Source organism: Paralichthys olivaceus, chromosome 7 (assembly GCF_024713975.1).
Source record: "Paralichthys olivaceus isolate ysfri-2021 chromosome 7, ASM2471397v2, whole genome shotgun sequence".
Lineage (NCBI taxonomy): Eukaryota > Metazoa > Chordata > Actinopteri > Pleuronectiformes > Paralichthyidae > Paralichthys > Paralichthys olivaceus.
This window is the reverse complement of record NC_091099.1, coordinates 22,546,963-22,565,031: the sequence shown is the minus strand read 5'-3', so window position 1 is coordinate 22,565,031 and position 18,069 is coordinate 22,546,963. Positions and strand designations below refer to the sequence as shown.

At 38.6% G+C, this 18,069-nt stretch overlaps 1 protein-coding gene across 1 annotated transcript; it reads left to right on the top strand.

Annotated features, from left to right (window-relative positions):
• Positions 1-321: 321 nt before the first annotated feature.
• Positions 322-4,843, top strand: LOC109623989 (troponin I, fast skeletal muscle). Its single transcript, XM_020078471.2, has 7 exons — positions 322-816; positions 2,051-2,083; positions 2,386-2,422; positions 2,577-2,705; positions 3,634-3,723; positions 3,803-3,976; positions 4,438-4,843. Exons 2-7 carry the CDS (start codon positions 2,076-2,078, stop codon positions 4,513-4,515), a joined length of 516 nt encoding a protein of 171 aa, XP_019934030.1. The 5' UTR covers positions 322-816; positions 2,051-2,075; the 3' UTR covers positions 4,516-4,843.
• Positions 4,844-18,069: the final 13,226 nt, after the last annotated feature.

Genomic DNA, 18,069 nt, shown 5'->3' with positions numbered 1-18,069 from the left:
TGAGTTATAAGTTAGTGAAAACATCCTAAAGAAAGTTGAACATTCTGATAAATGTGTTTGTGCACTGTCTCTCTGAGAGTATAGGATAACAAGATGCATCTCACTCTCAAGTCTGAACTTTGACTAAAGGATGTGGTTACCTTAGCTGAGCTTAAAGACTGGAGGCAGAGGGAAACAGCTAGCCTGGCTCTATCCAGAGTTAACACACAGAAATGACATTGATATCCATCTTAGCATCTCACTTTCCTTTTCCCAAAACTATTCAAAATTCAAACAAATCTTAAAATGGTATCTCTAAGGACACGATGAGAGGAAACTAGTGTGAACCTGTTTAATGGAAAACAACATATAGGTCAAACTCACATTAAAAACAAAGAGCTTTCTATTTATTCAGAAGTCTATAAATATATAGAATAGATAAAATGAAGTGAATATTTCCATTTGATGTGATGGAGCAGCTTAGAAACATTGTGTTTGGGTCAAAGTTTGAGATATTGCTTCAAAAAAAACATCAGTTTAAGGAGAGTGTCCTCAGTTTCTTTATATCCAGAAGATCTTGACGCCTTCAGACTTACTTGAAGCCTTTTCACAGAGAGGGCGGTTAGCACAGCGGGGCTGGGCCGGGTGTATTTCAGGAGCTCGTCGGCCCATTGGTCTGGCCAGGAATCCATTTCCATAAAGAGGATCTGGGCAATTTGCTGAGGCATCGCAATCCACCATATATACCCTATTTCATTTTTCACTGTCTGTGGCTTTGGCAGTGTCTCCTTTTCTTCCACGAAGTGTGTCTTGTCCACTTCTTCCTCCTCTTGATAGGTGAGAACTTTATTTCAAATCTACTTTATTTTGTCTATTTTTTCCAACCTCTCTGAGACAGCATCAATAATTTTACCTGACGAAGACAAAATAGATTCAGCGCAGCCACAACCAGTCAACCAGACTTTGTTTCTAAAAGTCAACATTTAAAACAGGGTCATCGACATTTGCTTCTCTGAATTTGACCCATTCTGACATCCTGAACTCTCTTTCTACTTTCTACTCGCTTTGTCGTGACATCTGACCTTTTTCCTGACAGACCTCAATTTATGAGACCTGTTCACCTCACTGTGTTGTGTTTTATGATCCTGAAGCTGTTTGCAGCTCAGCGTTAGCAGGTGTTTGTAGAGCGACAAACTGTAGCACTCAGGCGGCTAAAACACAATTATTATCAAGTTGTCTGACCAGTTGTTAAAATTAGATGCTTTAAGAGTCTGAAGGCAAAAACAATTTGACAAAACATATTCCAACTGAGTTTCTTAGAGTGTGTGCCACTTTCTGTTTCACAGAACATGAAAATGATCATGTTAAAAGCTTATTGGCTGTAGTATTTTACTTTGTGTCATTAAGGACAAACTTGATGACACCTCAGTGCTTAATTAACCTTTTAATTAATATGAATATTAGTCAATTTATTTGGCTGTCCGTAGGATCCGATCATTTTTTGGTATTCTCATATCAAATAATTTTAATATTTCTTTAACTTTCTCAGGATGGTCTGATTTGTTTTCTAGTGCTGTTTAAGGTGGTAAATTTGGATCTGCCTGGTCACTGTAAAACTAAGCAATCTTCTACAAAAAAATAATAATCTGACAAATTTAAAAACTGTTTTCCTTTTGTTTTTTCTTTAAAAAGTCAATAAGATGTCATATCCCTTGACTTTTACTATTTTAGGTAATTTACACTTCATCATCAACTTTAGCTAATGATATTTCACTGAAGAATTTTTCAAATGAATCCTTCACTCAATCTGGTCATAAACCATCGGCATATGACATCGGATCCGGAGCTTCCAAGTTTAGTTCAGTCGACTTCGCTGCTCTTCAGCTGTGGCCTCAGATCACATTACGGCACAAATATTCTCGTCCATGCATCTCCATCAGAGCGGCAGAACATGCTGATCTCAGAGAACCTCACCGCTGTCCTGATCTGAACGACTACAGCGTTCAGCAGAGATTAAAACAATTAAAATGTTTCCTCCGCTCAATGTGTTTTTATGTGTTTCCTCATGCAGCTTGTGAACCGCAAAAACTGTCACGATGTCTGAGTAAGTAACATCATCAGCAATAACGTCCATCTGGTTTCAATTTCACCTGAATCATTTCTGTGCAAAAATAACCTTGTTTACAAGCACATAATAATATGGTTATGGAAGCAATAGTGGTAACAGGTCTTTAATTAGGTTAATTGCTAGGCTTATAATATTATTGTGAAATTGGAACAGATCTACTTCACTTCAACGTCCAGACTTCAACAAGCAAAACTGTTTAAATGTTCTTCAACATGGATGTTGAATTTGACTGTGGATATGAGATTAACTGACCTGTGAAACAACTTCCTCTAAAACAGGAAAAAGATGACATCCAGCCGCAGGCATCACCTGAAGGTAAAACAACTCATTTCTGTTTAAATTAAAGCTCTGACAGGTGCATGTTTTACAGCCCTGGATAAACACATTTGTGTTGAACTTTAAATCACCTCAAACCTAATTGTAGAGAATAGTGTTGTGAGTGAACATCTCTCTGTTGTTCGTTCTGCAGAGCCTGATCCTCCAGATTGCTCTGAACTGGCTCGAGCAGGAGAAAAAAGATAAAGTGTCTGAGAAGGAGGCCTACATGGCTGAACACTCTACCGCCCCAGACATGAGTGGAGACCAGAACGCTCTTATGGTGAGAGGAGTATCAGTGTTTCCCTGAAGTAAAAAGAAAGAAAGAAAAAGAGGATTCAGAGTTGAGGAAAAGCCTCTGAAAGATGCTTAGATTCAAAGACTGAGGACTTGTTTGTTTTTTCAGTAAGAAAACCATCTAAAGTTTTTAATGAGCGGGACAAGTTTGCTGTGGTTAATGCAATTGTTCCTGCTTATAACCAAAAAGCAGTGAGTTCAGGCTCAAAAGCATTCTGGGAAATCAATCAATCTGGGAGGTCACCATTAAAATAACACTGATGCCACATTTTTCATCATATTTATTCAATTGATCAGTAAATGTTGATTTTTGTGGGTTGTTCAAATTTAGGCTACTTTTTTTACCGTTGAGTTGATTTCCATATACTGCTATAGTCCAGAGGTATAATCTGTACAGAGAGAGGTATAAACATGTGTTAAACCAAGCTTAGCACAAAAGCTGTGAAACTGTGAACCTAGCAAATTTAGTGCCTCTTAATTTTAATGAAGAAGATGGAACAGTTATTTTCTTCTTGGCATTTAACTGCAACTGTCTAAAAAAATAAATAAATAAAACTAAAGGTCTCCAGAAACTGTGTTTACGATAAATGCAAACTGAAAAAAACCTGGACTATAAAGAATTAACAAAGACAGGTTAGACTGACTGTGATGGATATTTCTCTACCTGGAAGCATTGAAGAACTGACTAACTGTCAATGTCATGTCTTCACATTTTGCACATTTTACTCAGATTTACTTGCATCATCACTGTCATTATTTTAACACTGATGGTTTGAGATGTATAAAGCCACATAGGGTCGGCAAAATGGGCATATGTGATATGATACACCTCCTCATAATTCATTGAAATTAAATATCAAAGCACCAAAACGTAATATTAACACTGTTAACGTGAGAAGTTTGTGTGTTGACAGGAAACATGCAAGAAACTTCAAGCCCTCATTGACAAGGTCGATGAGGAGAGGTATGACGCCGAGGCCAAGGTGCTGAAGGCCGACAAGGAGGTAAATGTTCCCTGACAGCATCAAAGCACCAACAGCTTTCTGAACGAACGCAAACTAAAGAGCCCCCCCCCCCCCACAGATTGAAGACCTGAAGATCAAAGTGGTGGACCTGAGAGGTGTGAAGAAACCCGCCCTGAAGAAGGTCCGCATGTCTGCTGACTCCATGCTGCAGGCTCTGCTGGGCTCCAAACACAAGGTGACCATGGACCTGAGGGCCAACCTGAAGCAGGTCAAGAAGGAGGTCAAAGAGGAGGTGGGTACTGGGTTTTTTACCAACATATTTTGAAAAGGGGCTCGATGTGTCCTTTTTGGAGGTGAGATTTTTGGATCTGTACTTGTGCTGTCCTCTTTGTACACTAAAACAAGTATAGGCCTAAAGGCTCCTGGTCTGTTACAAAGGGTAAATGTTTCGATTCAGATTTTAGATTTTCTATCTGCAAATACTGTTGATGACTGTTGAATACTGTTGTCATCTAATGTTGTCTGTTTCAGAACTGGTGGAGATTTTTTAAAACTTTATAACTCTGCTTATTTATTCTGTTGGCTCAACACCTGTCAGGTGCATTCAAAAATGCACGCTGGTTACCTCAAGTCCCAAAATGTCAAAACAATAGAATAAAAATGGTATTTTACTTTTATCATTTTGTCGACAGCTAGGACGACTTCGCACATAAGGACATCACTTTTGATTATTGTGTTTCCTCCACTCTGCAGCCTACAGAAGCAGTGGGTGACTGGCGTAAGAACATTGAGGATAAGGCTGACAGGAAGAAGATGTTCGAGACCTCCTAAATGCTGCTTGTGTTTTCGTTTATATGAACTCCACGTTCCTTATATCAGTTGGTTGAAACAGGCGTGTGTTGAATTTTTTCTGTCAAATCACGCAGCAGGTTGGACGGCAGGTTGGCATGTCAGAGCGGAGTCTCTCTTGAGGTGTCGGAAGGTTTTTTTTTTTTTTGCACTTTGTTTTGTCTGGAGGGAAGGGGAGGAGTGAGTGTTTCTGCAGGTTCACACACCAACACACAGCAACAAGTCTTAAACTCCACACATTCAGGGAAACATCCACACAAACCGAACCATGTTGAATAAACACAATAAAGTCAAATGTGGAAGAAAATCAGCGAGACGTTTTGTCATTTTTCCATCTCACCTCTTTCAGATTTACAGGATGAAGACCAACAAATACTGAGATCCTAACATCCCCCACTCCCCACTACTTTTAAAATAAAGCAAAAAGTTGCAAATGTTGATTGAAATGCTGCCTGTTTAAAATGCTGAAATACTGAATCTTTTATATATTTATATTTTATAATCTTTTAGTTAAATTGAATATTTAAACATTTAAAAAAAAATCTAATGAAACAAGAGTCATCAGTGTCGATAGCAGCAACATCCTTGTATAATTTTAGTAGTATCAATTATAATGATGAAACTGATGACAGTGAATAATTGATAAATATCCCCCAGAATTTGCAGTTTATGCTTCTATCTATTTTTAAAAAGTGTATCATTTATATCTTATCAAATCATATGCCTTTGATAAGAACCCCTGTCCTATTTATTTAATCATCATTTCATTTCATATTTCCTTTTTGTGTGCCGTGTATATATAAAAATTGTGAAGAATTAATACTTGGACATTTCCTAGTAAAATACATGGGAAAAGAATGTTTCAACACTTTATTTTTTCTCTTTTCACTAAGAGAATCCATTAGGTTCTTTGGTGAAAACCCTGAACCAGCAGAAGGATTCAGATCATTTTCCCTGTTTAAATAAATCATATATTTGACTTCAAAAGCTGAACACAGCATAGCAGCACCTGGCAGTCTTATGGGAGCTAAGTTGTTAAAGAAAAAGGGGCATGAAAATAATGAAAAATACCCAAAAACTTTTGGAACATTTTGTAATAAAATGTTGAGAACGTGACTTGACACAACAACACTTTTTTAGTTTGATACGGAGCACATTGGTTGTCTCTAAGTGTTGTTACCACCACCACCTACCCTCAAACCTTATCACAGCCTTTTCACATGTAGTTTCTATTTTTAGCTGAAACAGGAAAAAAAAAATGCGTATTCATTTGTGCCCGGCACCACACAACACACAAAATACTAATATTCCCCTTATTAAAAACTTTGTTCCCAAAAATAGTGCTGGAGATGGTGTGGGCACATCGTTTCTGGTATAAAAGTCCCATCACCACCACACAACCATATTTTGGGAGAAACTATCTTTAGCTCTATTTTTGGTGGTGAAAGTTAATTGGATTAATAAAGACAGTGTGTCAGTGTAGAAAATGGATCCAATGTTTCCCTGATATTTCCTATGCAAGGTACCACAGAAGCTGAATCATTGTGCATCAGGGTTGGGAATCATTATTATTATTATGATTATTATTGGTAGTAGAATTAGTAATTTAGGAATTTAAATAACAATAATAATAACAATGATTGGCCATTTGGCTACATGAACAGTTGTTTGCAGTTATAAACTACTAATAGTTTTGTGAATGTATATATGGGTTGTATAATGCATGGCATATAAGGTTGGGAGGACCTGAGGATCCCTCTGATTTCACTAGGTTAACCTATTGGTAATAGATAGATAGATAGATTACTTTATTCATCCCCAAAGGGAAATTCAGTAAAAAGGGAAATTCGGTAATAAATCCATTGAGACTAACTGATTAAAGTTAAAAGAAGCCAACCATAAGAATCAAGAACAAAAACACCTACACTGATTTTTGACCACACTAAATTGAAGGGAACCTACTATAACCAATGAATGTGATTTATAGTAGGACTGCTGGTTCCATTAGGTTCAGTTTGGTGTGCCAAACAAACTGCGGACAATCATGTCTCTATAACGAGAAACCACTTCAAAAGGCAGATTGTACACTTGAGTCAGAAATCTAATATAACAAGACTCATTTCTATATTCTCTATACTCCCAGATTATTCTCCCTCCTGTCTGCGCCACAGGTGTCAAATATTATGCCTCATATGACTCACAGCAGTGTTCATGACCTTAGGTTTTGTGAAATTTTTAGTCCATAATTAGACATTTCGCCATGATTCTATATTAACAACAAGTATTCAGTTAAGGAGTCCGGAAGAGATGTGGTTCTGTAGTTCTATTAAGTGACCTCTCAGGTTCAGGTGATTGAAGGCGATCACTGATCTAAAATCCCTTTATTGCTGTTTCTGCATTTACTCCATGATAAACTCACTACAGGTTTCAGAGCCTCATCCTCCACACACACACACACACACACACACACACACACACACACACACACACACACACACACACACACACACACACACACACACACACACACACACACACACACACACAGATAGATGCCCTCACACTCCTTGTATGGTGCTGTGAGCTCTCGTCTGCGACCTGCTGGGGGCCTGTGACTCCAGGGCCTCTAGAGTTTCCTTGGCGGCTAACTTTGTCTTCTCGGCCTCCTGGGGAATGTTAGGAGATGCCTCTGAGTTATATTTGGATCAGGTGACTTCACCAAGCTTTTATCTGCCATTAGAATTACAGTAATACTATTTTTTTCCCTAAGTTTTTCTAATGTAAAGCAGAGTGTTCACAGTATACAGACAATACAACGGAAGTACATATTTGCCCCTATGTTTATAAGCACATAATCTATATTACACTTGGCTTATTGTGTGAAGAGCCTCATAAGGCTCACTGAACTCCAGATTATCTGAAATTATCCAAAAGGGCTTGTGAGAGAATGCAGATGTACTAGGCTCCGGAGTTTCTTCTGCCAGTCCTCTACAAACTCTAGATTAATAAGTTTATGTGAGGACACAGCAGAAGATTATACAGAGGATTCACCATGAATGATTGATGGATTGTAATGTTTCTTACACATGACAAAACAATATGAATATCTCAGTATTAAAAAGAGGAGCCATACAAGTAGATGCTGAGGAAGATGTCAACTTAGAAAAATGAGATTCAAGAGCCTTCAGTTGATCCTTCTTAAATAAAATAATGTAATGAAAGAGTTCGAACTCCAGCTATTGCCAACATGTTCCCAGAGTTACACCATATTTTATGACCATTATATCCTAACATGTGACTTCAGGGCTGAGTAAGGAGTAAGTGGATCTTAGTATTAACAAGTACCTGACATTTAGATGTTGCACGGTTTAATTTGTGTCCAGGCTCATACAGTCACACGTCATTCTGCTGTGCCTCTGTTGACCCCTGTGTTTTTATTTTTTTGGGCCTTTACCAGACTTTAAACAAGGTACAGCAGATAATAAGTTGTTGAGTTATCTATTGTTTTTGCGGTTACATATCATCATACAGAAGAGTATAAGAAAGTATCAGGCATTAGAAAAAAACATGAGGAGAGGACGATATTTTTTCCTTTTGTATTTTGAGAATAAAGTGGAAATACTGAAAATAAAGTTGAACTAAATCAGAGGAAGACTTTGTTTTGCGTTTTGATAATAAAATGAATTGTCAAGGGACTGATAGTGATGTGAGCTGCCAGTGTTCCATCTTTCCAAATTGAGCGGTTTCTTTTTGTTTTTTGGCGCAAGCTCTTCACAGAGCTCTGGCTGAAAACCACACTGTTCATGAGCTTATGTAATCTTCTTGTGATTAAAACTCTGAAGAACAATTTCACCACCAGGCACTTTTGTAGAGGCAGTGTTATGTCTTTAAATTGGTAGTGTGATATATTCTTAATAATTGCTCCATGCTTGCATATTAGCATTTAGCTTGCCTGCAACAGTAATTAACCAATTAGCCAATGGCACAATTTCCTTTTTTCCCCCACAGACTTATTTTATATATTGTTTACCATTACCATTATTTACCATTGTATAGATCACAAACTCCACCCCCTCTGACCCTAACCCTAACCCCTGTCAGTCACTTTAGGTAGTTGAAAACAACGATTTATATCAAAGAGCTAATTACTCTGTAGTTACTTGATGCCAAGGTCATGATTGGCAGCTGAGACTGACTCGGGGTTGGTCAAACATATTGGTGAATGTTGATATTTCATCTCCTGATTCTGGATGTCATCAGCGCAAGATGGCCGGTGTTTGTTTCCAAGATATTTTGGCTTAATTTCTGGATAGTGCAGGAACATGATGGTTACACAATATTTCCTGGTCTCCCTCCCCTCTCTTCTTTCCCCAAAACCAGTCAAGGCAGATGGCCGCCCACACTGAGTCTGGTTCTGTTAGCGGTTCTGTTAGAGAGTTCATGGGGGAGTTTTTTCTCTCCACAGTCGCCAAAGTGCTTTCTCATTGTGGGAACTTTTTTCCCATGTTATTTCATTTCAATGTTATGATTTGGCACTATACAATAAAATTGATTTGAATTTAAGTGTAGCTGAAATATACATGTTCTAACAGACATCTTGTTTGTCCTACTGGAGTCATATTCATGTCCACGATGTCCACCTGATGAATATAAGTCTAATATTTATTCTCTTTAAGCTCTGTTTCTAGTCTCTTCCACCCCCGTGGGGAAATATGTGGCTCTTTAGCTCCTCAGTGCTCCACTATGTTCAGTCTCTAAAAACTGCTGCTGCTGGAAAGTGCAATAAAAACAAAACAGAGCTAAAAGTGGCTGAGGAGCCACAGAGCTGGTTCAGAGTTACAACTGACTTGTTTCACATCAGAATCACATCAGATCTTCTGATTGATTGTTAGCTAAAAAAAAAAGGTAAGTGCAGCTTTAAATCCCAAAGTCGAGTTAGATGTGATGTCAGTGTCACTGTCAGCTATGGAAATGTCTGTTTTTTGGTGCAGCTTGTTTGCATAACAGTGATATTTCATTGATGATGTCATGGTCTTCTGAGGTGTCCTGCTTGTTTTCAGCAGATGTGGCAGCAGCTGGCTGACAGCGCTCACAGAGGAGTGTTTATTAAGCTCAGCGAGCGACAGTCATAAAACCAGGGCAGTAACACATGGATCTTAACAGGCATGCCAACATCTGCACAGAGTTCATTTTATTATGCTTTATTTTACTTTCAGGATGAACGCTGCATCATTTTATAAAACCATGGATAAAACTTTGACTTTGAGAGAGGGTTGCTGTTTGAGGGGATCCATCTTTCTCCTGAGGACCTGCTGGTTTTTATTCTAGCTCTCTAATTAGGTTCTAATGTACAACTGAGAAGTGGAAACAGTTTATTTTAATTAGCAACAAGAAACTGAGCAGCCCTGAGGAAAAGCATTTAAAACATCTGGATTCTGAATACAAGAATAGAAGACATGTTCTCATTACGTTTCCAGTATTTGCTGCGCCTTCATTCACATCTGTTTTGAAAATGACAGCTGAGGTTCCCCCTCTCAGCATTAACATTACATTGTGAAAGGGATAACTTCTAATCATTTGGTCACAGCTATTAAATCTTGCTTATTATTGTTCTGTAAGACCTCCCCTGTTTGTTCCCCTGATCCTGTGGAAGAATTCCAGTCCAGCATCTTAGCATAGTGAGAAAATCCTTTCATCCGTCTCTCTGTCACCTATCTGACTGAAATCTTAAATTGAGAAAAACAATGACTTTCAACCAAAATGTTTTTCTCTTCACAGATTACTATATTTCTAGGGGGCAAATACAATTAAAAATAAACTATTTTTTCCGTAAGTGTACATAAACGTGTGTTCATAAATTAAAGCATCTATTTTTTGCAGGGCATAGAAAGAAATGAGAAATCAGCTGGCACTGCTGAAAATAAATTGCTTGTCAGACTGATGTACTTAGTTGAGTGTGTTGCACACTGTGCCCCTCAAAGGTTGTCAGGATGGTGGCAGTGTGCTGCGTTGTCTTGTTGCATAATTGTAGGTTGTGAATGCAACAGTAGAAAAAGCCTCAAACAGCCGCTGACAGAGAAGAAAAAAAAATTGTCCATCTCTGTTATTTAGTCAACGTCCTGATTCCTGATGAAGGGTTAATGTGATTGATTTATGAGCACAGTATAATCACAGGGACATTTACATCCTTGAAGCATCAGAGGTCAGAGGTCAGGGATGGGTTATATCTGTTCAATATGGCCGCCTGAAAACTGATACAGCTGTTTTTGGACTGAATCTGCAAAAAGGTGACATTTTTCTGCACAAACAATAAATATGACCAAGTCAAGATATAGATAAGCTGCAAATGTGCATAATGCTGGTTGATTGTCAGAGGTCTAACATATAATGAATGCAAAGGAACCCAGCAATTCCCAGGAACACAAAAAAGCATAAATGTTTCTTATAGAGAGGATATTTTTGCTTTAGATGTTCCTGTTCAGAGCTGAAACAGATCTTTGCTCAGGCCTGATCAGTAGGGGGCATGTTTGTCCTGTTTTTCTAGTCTGAACAGCAGCACTGAGGTCTGAGGACTCAGTTTAGGTTGAGTTTGGATGAAACCTGCAAGTAAACTGCCAACAGAATCTCTCAGTGAAAAATATTTTGTGGTTATTATTATTTTCTGGTTGGTCGGGTATGGTGTTGATTGGTATGAAGCATTATTTGTATATTACTCTGCATGTTTTGACCCTTGACTGTAAATCCAGTAAATAGAGCATGACATATTACCCACCTATCAGTTAATGAGACTGAAAACTTTAATAACAGAAAAGTATCAGAATGTGTGCAAAGCATGTTTATTTCTTTCCTTTTTTTTTTTTAAATGTGGGAGTCTGGCCTTACAAAGGACTTATATATGATTAGACGATATGACATGTTTCTTTCCCAAAATGTAGAGATGAAAGAAGATGAATTGATACAAGTTTTAAAATCTCAGGTTTATATATTTGTATTTTAAATATTGTCGCAGTAAGAATTGGTGATTTCTCACATGGATAATGTGGACTTTTTCTTGGACAGAAAGTGTCATCAGGTCTTACTTCTGCATCATTAAATACATTTGATACAGCTCCTTTCACAGACATGAAATCCACAAAGTGTTTCACACATAATATAAGGTCATGCAGTTATAAGATGACCCACCCCCTGAGCCGTAGAGCAGGGTCCGTGGTTCAAACTCTGGATGTATGCCAAGATGTCCCTGGGCAATACACTGCACCTGAAACACTAAACTGCTGCTTGCTGTGCCAGAAGTGTGTGAATGATGACTGATAGTAAAACCGTGTGTAGAAACATTGTGACTTTTTGTGTAAAGCGCTTTGAGTGGTAGGTAAGACTTGAAAAGTACAGACATTAACCAATTATCAAGCAATAAATGCATACAACAATCAAAACACCCAACACGAGACAAATGTTATAGTGAAGACCATAAAACAAGCGAAAAAGTCACAAGATTAAAAAAAAACAAACAATGAACTTCTGAGATTGAGAAAAAGACCAAAGTGAGGCTGTTCCTCAGTTGCTTTTTAAAATATTGTTCAAAGGTTACAGATCGTACTCCCAATGAAAAGTCACTACTTCAAAGGCACAATCTGAAGGGATGAGAGAGTCATAGGTTTACTCAGGAGAGCAGGACGGGATCCAAAACCTACTGGGAAGTCAGTGCACAGAATGGAAAATGGTAAACATGGCACATTCTTGTAAATGGTTCAGAAATGATCTACCAAGACAAGGGAAGTAGCAGCTGTGAAGACACAAGGATAGTTGTCCACTTTTGTTTCCTCTGGAGTCGGTCACGGCCCTGGCAGAGCACCGAGGTGACGATCAATCAAATGAAGTCTTGAAAATTGATGCCAGATTCACTTCCTGTTTGGGTTTTATTACTATAGCATTTTTTGCAACTTAGCAGGACACTTCAGACGTGACAATCTGCTTCCTCTTTACAAAAGTTGGTCTATTCAAACCATGCTCCTTAGCAGTTGCAGCAGTCGTTCACTGGCAGTAAGTACAACCCACGCCTACCTCAATCTGGAAGTTCAATTTCATTATTCACAACCTGTGAATTTCAACTGTTCCAGATCAGTTATGATATAGTATTGCACACACTAATACACATGTATGTGGAAACTGTTCCTCCTGGAGCATTAAGGAGCAAATTACACTGTGATTTATCATCTCTGTAGTGAGTATGAGAAGATGGAGAGAGCATATTATGTTACTTCAATTCATATATGATCCACATATTTCTCATTGGTGTAGTAAAGCAAAGATGGAGGTTCAGGTGCACGGGAGGATGTGAGTTTATCCTTTGTCTCTGCGTATCTGTAAAATCACTGTTCATCACTGCCTAATAAACTGCCCGATCCGTGTAAATGCTGCACTCTATCATGTTTAAATTCATTTGTACTGGACTGCACACTCACACTGTTCTTTTTATTGGTTCCAACAATTCAGCTATTTTGACTCAGTTGTGAATGTGTGTTTATTATAGCAGGGTTCTTAACTGTGCAGAAACGGTTAAAGTTTATATACTGAATATACAGCTTCCCTTTTGGGGAGCAATACTTGCAATGTCCTAAAATAGTTTTAACAGATTCCTGTGAAGTTTGACTGAGAGCAGTAATTTGTTTTTAGTGCAGATCCTGTGGATTTTAAAGGATTTTTTTTGAGAACGCTGTTAAGCATCCTGCACTTTAATCTTTTTATTAGAAACATAAAGCATCCAAAAGACTGTGACATATTTGTGGATGTATTAAGTGTTTTCTAGCACATATACTTCAAAGTTTACTTTTTTTTCAGGACACTCTTTATTTTTTCATCAGTCTGCCCTGCATGGTGAAAAATTGCACGGATCATTTTCCATCTCTTCACTCTGCTGATTCAGACATATCGCTCCGCAGTCTTTCCCTCTGTCATGACGTCTCTCAGCAGACCTCATGACTGTAACCCAAGCAGATCCTAATAACGGACCCATGCTGTAAAGTCATTTAAGGTTATTATGTCCAGCCTGCTGGAGGTCATCGTAAAAGTTCAAGGCGTGCCGTTACATTTACTGCCTGTTCAAAATCTCATTAACTTTCCCCCGTTTAGTCCGAGTCCCATATGTTTTCACTCAGAGTTACACCGAAGCTCACAGATGGAGAGGCAGTGATTCTCTGTTTCCTTCCCCCGGCTCGAGGTTTGTTGAAACTTGGCGTCACACAGCTTCTTTGCACACTCGTTGTCATCTCTGGATGAACAGTGATTTATTCTTTTTGAATTCGGCCTTCCACCAGGCGCTCTGCAGTCCACGGTCCTGTACAGAGAGCAGGTTTTTGTTACTGAGAACCTGACAGGCTCTTGAATGCAGCCCAACCTGCCGTCCATGTGGTGTGTTGCATATCAGTCAGACAGTACACAGGAACAGGTTGATCTGAACAGCACTGCATCCCGAGGGGAGCAGCTTCAGATTTAAGAAAGACATCTGTAAAACTGAAAAATGAGAAAAGTACAAGAGAGATATCTGTATAAACCTGTAACGAGGCTTTGCACTGCTTTATGCCAAACTAATTTTCAGTTAAAATAGAACCAACACACTGACACGCAGTAAAGGTGTGTTGAGATATAACCATAGACTGTATGGATATAACTTTAGAGCAAAGCAGATTTGAAACCCCATCCTCCGAGTCTGTTTTGCCCATGTTAAAATATCCATTCATCACAGAAGGTGAACTTGCCTCTCGTTCTGTCTTACATTGAAGCAACACAGAGAGACACAAATTCATTTTATGTTACACAAACTTATAATAGGCAGAATGACTTTGTGGGCTCCCGGGACTCCTTCAATTTCACTAACTCTGTTGTACCCTGCAGGAACATTTGCAACATGCTTGACGTTAAAACTCACACATCATCTGATCAAGGAAAAGGGAGAAGGATGCATCTTGAATCCTGCCAGCCTGCAGAAGACAGTGGAAAATAAATGGATGTTTTAATGGACCTGTGCTGCACATGATCAGTGTGTTTGAATGTGTGTCTGTAACATGTGACTTCAGTCCAATGTTAACTCTCATTTTTGTGTCTATCACTTTTATATTCTTCGCATGCAAACCACTTTGCCTCAGCCCAGCCTATAGCGTCCAATCTGCTATGAAGAAGTAGCTCTGCACAGAGGGTGAATATAACATCTTGTCTTGTCAATGAAATAATGGCTCTTGGCAAACCCCCATCCCCACCTGTTTAGAACCAATCAAATGTCATGTAGTAATCAAATTATAATAACTACAATTATTAATTTGTTATTATGATTAAAATGGACATGTTGAGACCGGTTTGATTCCGCTCAACAGCGGACTATGACTGCTAGATCACAGCAAGTGTTGAGAAAAAAATCTTCTCCCTGCTGAAAACAGGTTTACCCAAAAGCAACCCAATAATGTTGATATTGTGTGATTGAACTCTGAATACATTACTGGTCAAATGTATTATTAAGAGGAGTCCTCATGCATCATGTGTAATAAAACCACTGGTGCCATCAACAATAGAAATTTAACAAAGTTTCAAAAATCACTCTATTGGTGCCTGCCAACATTTCAAAGCTTGATTCTCCCAACTGAAATTCCATTACCCTCCTAGCTTGTCCTTTTAGTAGTGCATGCATTTCGTTAGCAATAAAACACGTAAATACATTTGTACACAATAATCTATATTTATTTCAACAGAAAATGATTTGCATGAAAGTACAAATTCAGCCAAGATTCCAGTAAACTTTGGTACTTAAAGGCAGATTCAGTTTCGTGTGTAATAGCTGCTCCCCGATACAAGTAAATACCTGTGGCGCCTCTGAACACCACACTGGCTCTGTACAGCTTACAAAGCAAAAAATGTGTAGGTGTGTATAATTTTGATATTTACGGAACATAAAGCCACGTGTAAACATTTTGAATCCCTTGTTACATTTGTCTCTTCTTTGTTGGGATGTGATTTGCTGTTTCTACTATAATAAATATGGGGATTCACTTTGTGAATTATGTTATTAACCCTCAACAAAACACAACATTTAATTAAAGGAGCTGAGCAAGGTTCTAAAACAAATGTTTGTGTGTGTGTGTGCCAGAATGCGGTGAATGCTGCAGAAGACAGTTTGGAACTTGTCATTGAATGCAGGTCCTTTCAGGTCCCTGTTTGCAGACGTAATTGCAGGGATTATAAAAGGAGTGGTTTCAGTGTAACTAATCTGTCCGTGCTCCTCTGAGAGACATTTCATTTTGTCCCTGACTATGTTTTTGACAGATCATGTTAGGTTAGCTCATTACAAGATGATTCATGTCCAATGTTAATCCACTGCCTCCCTCTTTCGTCACTTGCAGTTTTTTGTCGCAGTCTCATTGCTGATCATGTCAAGTCTCGTCATCAAGGAGTTCCAACGACTGTGAGCCAAAGGCAAGGGAAAGGTCATGGTTGATTTGGACAGCTTGTCATAATAAACACATGGTTAATGATGCGGAATGATTGTGGTCACGATTAGAAAATCTAGCAGGTTGAAACATCTAATCGAACCATCCAGCCCAGCCTCCTCATTAATGCAACCTTTGTTGCTGTTTAATTATGTCCCCTCACTTCTTTGATTGTTAAGCTGCCTGCACAGATGACCCTCGGGTTGTTTCTTCCAGGACAATCTCTGCTTTTTAGCAGAAGCTCAAGAATTGGACAATCCAACATTTCCAGACCTGCTGCCAGTGCCACAGGAGGAGCCAGGTGATATCCATAGTCAGTTGCGTTTATTATGGTCTATGTCCCATGACTGTTTGTCCCTTGGCTGTAAATATGCTTAGAGATGATGCTTTTACTTTATATTATTTTACAATACATTGATTTGTGAGGTGTACATGTACTATATGTTTTACATGTTATGTAAAGGACTATTCTTCTTGCCTTTTTGAACTTCTAAACTAAAATGCCTTCTTGCATTCAAAGTTGTTGTTGTAAATGTTTACATAATATTAATTTAATATCAGCACGTTTGCACTTAATGAAATCCAGCATAACATCCATGCTGAGACCCTTCATTAAGGAGAGTTGAAACGCTGTGGTAATGTTTCCGGCTGTAGTTAGAAATGTAACCATATTGTACATGTGCTGAACCCCCCCCCCTGCTTCGGTAGTATCTCCTCAGTGTGTTTTCCTGGTTTACCTCACTTAGCAGAAATGCACTGTTTCAGCCCCTGTGCTGCTTTAATGAGGCTGCATTCCTCCATCTGAACGTGGAATCTCCGCTGTGTTACTCCGTCAGTACACTCAGCATGTCTCCCTCATGCAGTAAAGCTCCTGGTGGGCTGTGTAAGCAGCTACGCTGCCATAAAAGTCATCCTGACTGAGGCTCATAAAAGCCCAGAGGAGGCTCGGAGCTGCCACACTGTTTTACTTTACTGAAGTCACCTCTCTGGGTATAAGTGCACAGTACTGAGTCCACTGAGCCACGTTCTCCAAAACACAACCTTATTATGCAAAAAAAATCAGTTCTGCCCTGCAGAAATATAAGCAAAAAATAAATACTGCAGAGCAGCAGAACCAAACATGGCTGGGAAATCAAAGAACAGCTCCAACTAAATCAACATTTACAGTTTCAAACCACCATCTGGAAAACAGGACATCTAAACTGCTGACCACGATTTATTTTACATTTGAGATTGACATGAGGAACACGGAAAACCTCAGAGACATCAAAGTGTATCTGTAAAATGTTTGAAGGTATTTAACCACAGATCATTACAGAGGCTCCTCACAGCACCACATAACAAACCCAGCCATGTCTCTTAATGACGTTACATTGTTCTGATGGTAAAATGTTCACTGTCCTCCTGATACACTTAGCTATTATATTTGCAACCAAGCTGTGTTACATGTGTTTTTATCAAGATCATAAAATCACATCCTACTAAGATCGTACTAAATATACAGTGCTGACTATATTTTACTGACTATAATGTGTCGACTTTACTGTGCTGACTAGACTGTAATGATTTTTTCCTGTGCACAACTGACGAAAACTTAACATAGGCTGAAAGTAACAAGTTAACATTAGCTGTGAGGGCAGCTAACGTTTCTCAGATTAAATAGTTAGCTGGAACACTCCGTAAATTTAATTTAGCCTCAGATACTACAACAAACACCGAAACCTTAGAGGGATTGTTAAGAATTGCAGCAAGTTATGCTAAAATCGATGGAGAGCTGGTAACCAACACATTTCTCACCTTGTGCTTCTTCTTTGGGTCTCGCTTCGTGCTGGATCATCGATTTTCGGAACCTCAATGCTCCGATCTCAACAAGCCTGGACCGATTATTGAGAAGACACCAATCAGAGGCTGCATGCATCAATTTTCATAAGTGTGATGTCATCACCTAGATGTCTCACATCACAAACAGTATTTTAAAGTATTTTTAAACTACAAAAGTAATTGAGATATTTTGATACAAAACTATGAATCCATTGTCATCAAATCTATCAAATACACATTA

Excerpts from the sequence above, each read along its gene's own strand:
- LOC109623989 (XM_020078471.2), top strand. Across the intron at positions 2,706-3,633 it reads GAGACCAGAACGCTCTTATG|GAAACATGCAAGAAACTTCA; the intron begins GTGAGAGGAGTA and ends GTGTGTTGACAG. Across the intron at positions 3,724-3,802 it reads TGCTGAAGGCCGACAAGGAG|ATTGAAGACCTGAAGATCAA; the intron begins GTAAATGTTCCC and ends CCCCCCCCACAG.